The sequence below is a fragment of the Saccostrea echinata genome, unplaced genomic scaffold (genome assembly GCF_033153115.1).
Source record: "Saccostrea echinata isolate AGI-Se365-2 ecotype Australia unplaced genomic scaffold, CSIRO_AGI_Sech_v1 ptg000029l, whole genome shotgun sequence".
NCBI classification, from domain to species: Eukaryota; Metazoa; Mollusca; class Bivalvia; order Ostreida; family Ostreidae; genus Saccostrea; species Saccostrea echinata.
The window spans coordinates 4550308-4553059 of record NW_026889778.1 but is presented as its reverse complement, the minus strand read 5'-3'; the positions used below and the strand labels follow the sequence as shown (position 1 = coordinate 4553059).

Here is a 2752-nt window from a genome sequence, read left to right as displayed (position 1 = left end):
GCAAGATATGTAAAGGAGATATTCATAATATATTATAAACAATATCCTTTTTTGTAATTGCCAGTTTGTAAATTGCAATGAAAGATTATTAAAATAGATAAAAATTTGCTTGGGTTATTGTGTATACGTAAAACAGATATGCAGTCAATATCCTAGATTAAAATTAAACGTACCAGTTTTCTTCAATTTAAAAAAAAGACCCCTTAATGACACAAATATGAAGTGATATTGAAAAATTTCTCTCTCGTTTTATTAACATTGCTATTGTGTAATTTCTGTCGTAAAGGAAGTATTTCTTCTTTGAGCATACCAATAGAGATGGAACCTATTAAGAAAGGTAAGTTCATTTTGTTTCGTATAATCTTTAGAACATAAGAAAAATAAAATGGAATTTTCAATGTATGTCTGAGATTTATTTATTTGCTATTATTTGTTATTTTGCTGATTATTCTTCATGCTTGCAGACATGATGTCTCTCCTCCTAAGCTTCCTGATCGTCATCACAGACTCTGGTTGCCATGCTTACCAGGTGTTTGAATGTAATGTACTTCTTATCTTTTATCCTTCTGTCTGGACTCTCTATAAGAATCAATTTTGATGATAATTTCGAAAAAAAAATGTAAGATTATTGCTTTTGTGTAGTCTTGGTGCATGGTCAGTTGACTGCAAAATGAAATGACTTGATCATCAGAGATGTCACCGGAGAAAGATTTAACAAAAACGTAAAAGTAATCTTAGAGAATGTACAATACAGTTTGATATCAGTAATATAGGAAACTGCACGTATATTGTGTTTGGAAATCAATATCAATTATTTAGGAAATTGAGAAATTGTCAAGAATAACTATTTTAAAATTATCAGTTGATGCACTCACGATTATACGCTGAGAATTTGCTTTGGGAAAGAAAAAATATTTTTGAGAGAGTTTTTGAATTGCTAACAGATTCTTTTACAACCTACGCCTGTGAGAATCCATCCCACGTCTTAAATCCTCTAAATGCTGAGGTCATTCTACTGTCTTATCAAGGAGGAGACATCAGATGCCACCAAATATCTTTTTCTTCACTTACTGACCCCGACCTTTTGACCTTTGAACTGATGGTTAATCCTCTGTATCATGAAGATCCAGATTGTTCCATTTCATTAATATACAAGGCCTTGAGAAAAGCTGAACCATTAACTGTAAGACCTGTTTCTTCTATATTTTCAAAGGTTTTGTTGATTCTGTATAAGATTAAGAGACAATCCACAAGAAATCCAGGGATGGGTGGCACATTGCAAGCTGTGCTAATGTAATGATTTTATAGTAATATACTTTTATTTACTTATAGTATTGAAAATGTTAATAATTATAGAATACAATTCATTTTATTTTTTCTTACCACAGCAAAAAGGAAAGGAAAACATTTTCAAAGCTTTAAGTTAATAAAAGTCAGTCCGCAAGAAAACATGGCAATATTTTATAGAAAAAGGTGGTTTGTACAATGGGATGATTACTTGAATATTTGATAAATGATATTCACGTTGTTCCTAATGGATGATGTTATTGATGATTTGTTTAAAAATAACATAAACATGACATGTGACGTGCATCCAATTGCTGGTTTTCTGGTGGACTGCTCAAATTAACAAAAATAAAAGCAGAAACAGAATTCTTTCTCATCGTTTATTTTAGAATTGTAATACTATGTACTATTTCATGCTTCCAGACTTATAACTGTACTAAACGTGCAGTCGAGAAATATTTTATCCAAATGAGGAGGAACTCAACATTCTATGTTGAAGTACAAAGTCACAAACCAAACCAAGAAAGGTCTCGATTCAAATTGAAACTGATACCAAGGGATGCTATTTTCAAATGTAAGCACAGAAGATATAATTCTGACACTTCAAATTCTGACCCAAAGCATAGGTATAGTTTCAAAATCTCAGAATGCGTGGCCCTATGTGTTATTGTTTATTATTTATCTTTTCAGCTGAAGATACGATCGGAATAATAGCAGGTGGAACAATAGGGGGCTTACTCTTCAGTAGTTTGATCGGGTTCGGAGTTTGCATTTTCAGGAAAAGACAAAACCAGCAGAAGACTTCAAAGAATGAGAAATTACCCAGTATGATAAAATGATAAGAACAGAGTTTGTAATGTGTTTGTGGGGAATTGATCCTCTTGATTTATGTAATTAGATTTTTTAAGTATCTGATTAAAATTTTTCATTATGAAGAATTTATACCTATTTTTTTGAAAGTATGCAAGATCAGCTCAGAGCATTGTGTTTACTGGGACTTGAATATTTTATAGCATTTCTTATTTGTGTCTTGATATTATCCCTTTTAAATTTAGTTTTAACAAGAACCTCAAAGAAGCAACAGTCTCACATCTCAATAATTTTGTAGGCTCTGTAGCTATAACAAGATTAAAATATAAGCTGACAGTACATTTTTTGGTGAAACTGTTGACCTATCTATTTCTGATGATGTTGCATTCATACAGACTGATCATCTATATATCTAAAAGGTGATTCAAATAACATGATTACAGTATATTACAAAGTTATATATGCTTTTCTGGACTTCCGTACAAATACTTCATTATGATTGGGTTATAGTTTTTCTCTCGGATTTATACGTCATGGAATAAACGATTAGAAAGTAAAAAATATTGTCCTTTATCATCAACATCATTTTTTTCTATTCCATTTTAAAACTTTATTTATTCGGAACCGTTCACGGTAGCTCAGTCGGTAGAGCGCA

General features: G+C 31.3%; 1 protein-coding gene across 1 annotated transcript; it reads left to right on the top strand.

Moving 5' to 3' along the window:
- The first annotated feature begins 318 nt into the window (after positions 1-318).
- On the top strand, positions 319-2126 carry LOC133194436 (uncharacterized). The gene is made up of 5 exons (XM_061330394.1): positions 319-337; positions 465-539; positions 945-1183; positions 1711-1861; positions 1978-2126. The coding sequence occupies exons 1-5, from the start codon at positions 319-321 to the stop codon at positions 2124-2126; spliced, it is 633 nt and encodes a 210-aa protein (XP_061186378.1).
- Positions 2127-2752: the final 626 nt, after the last annotated feature.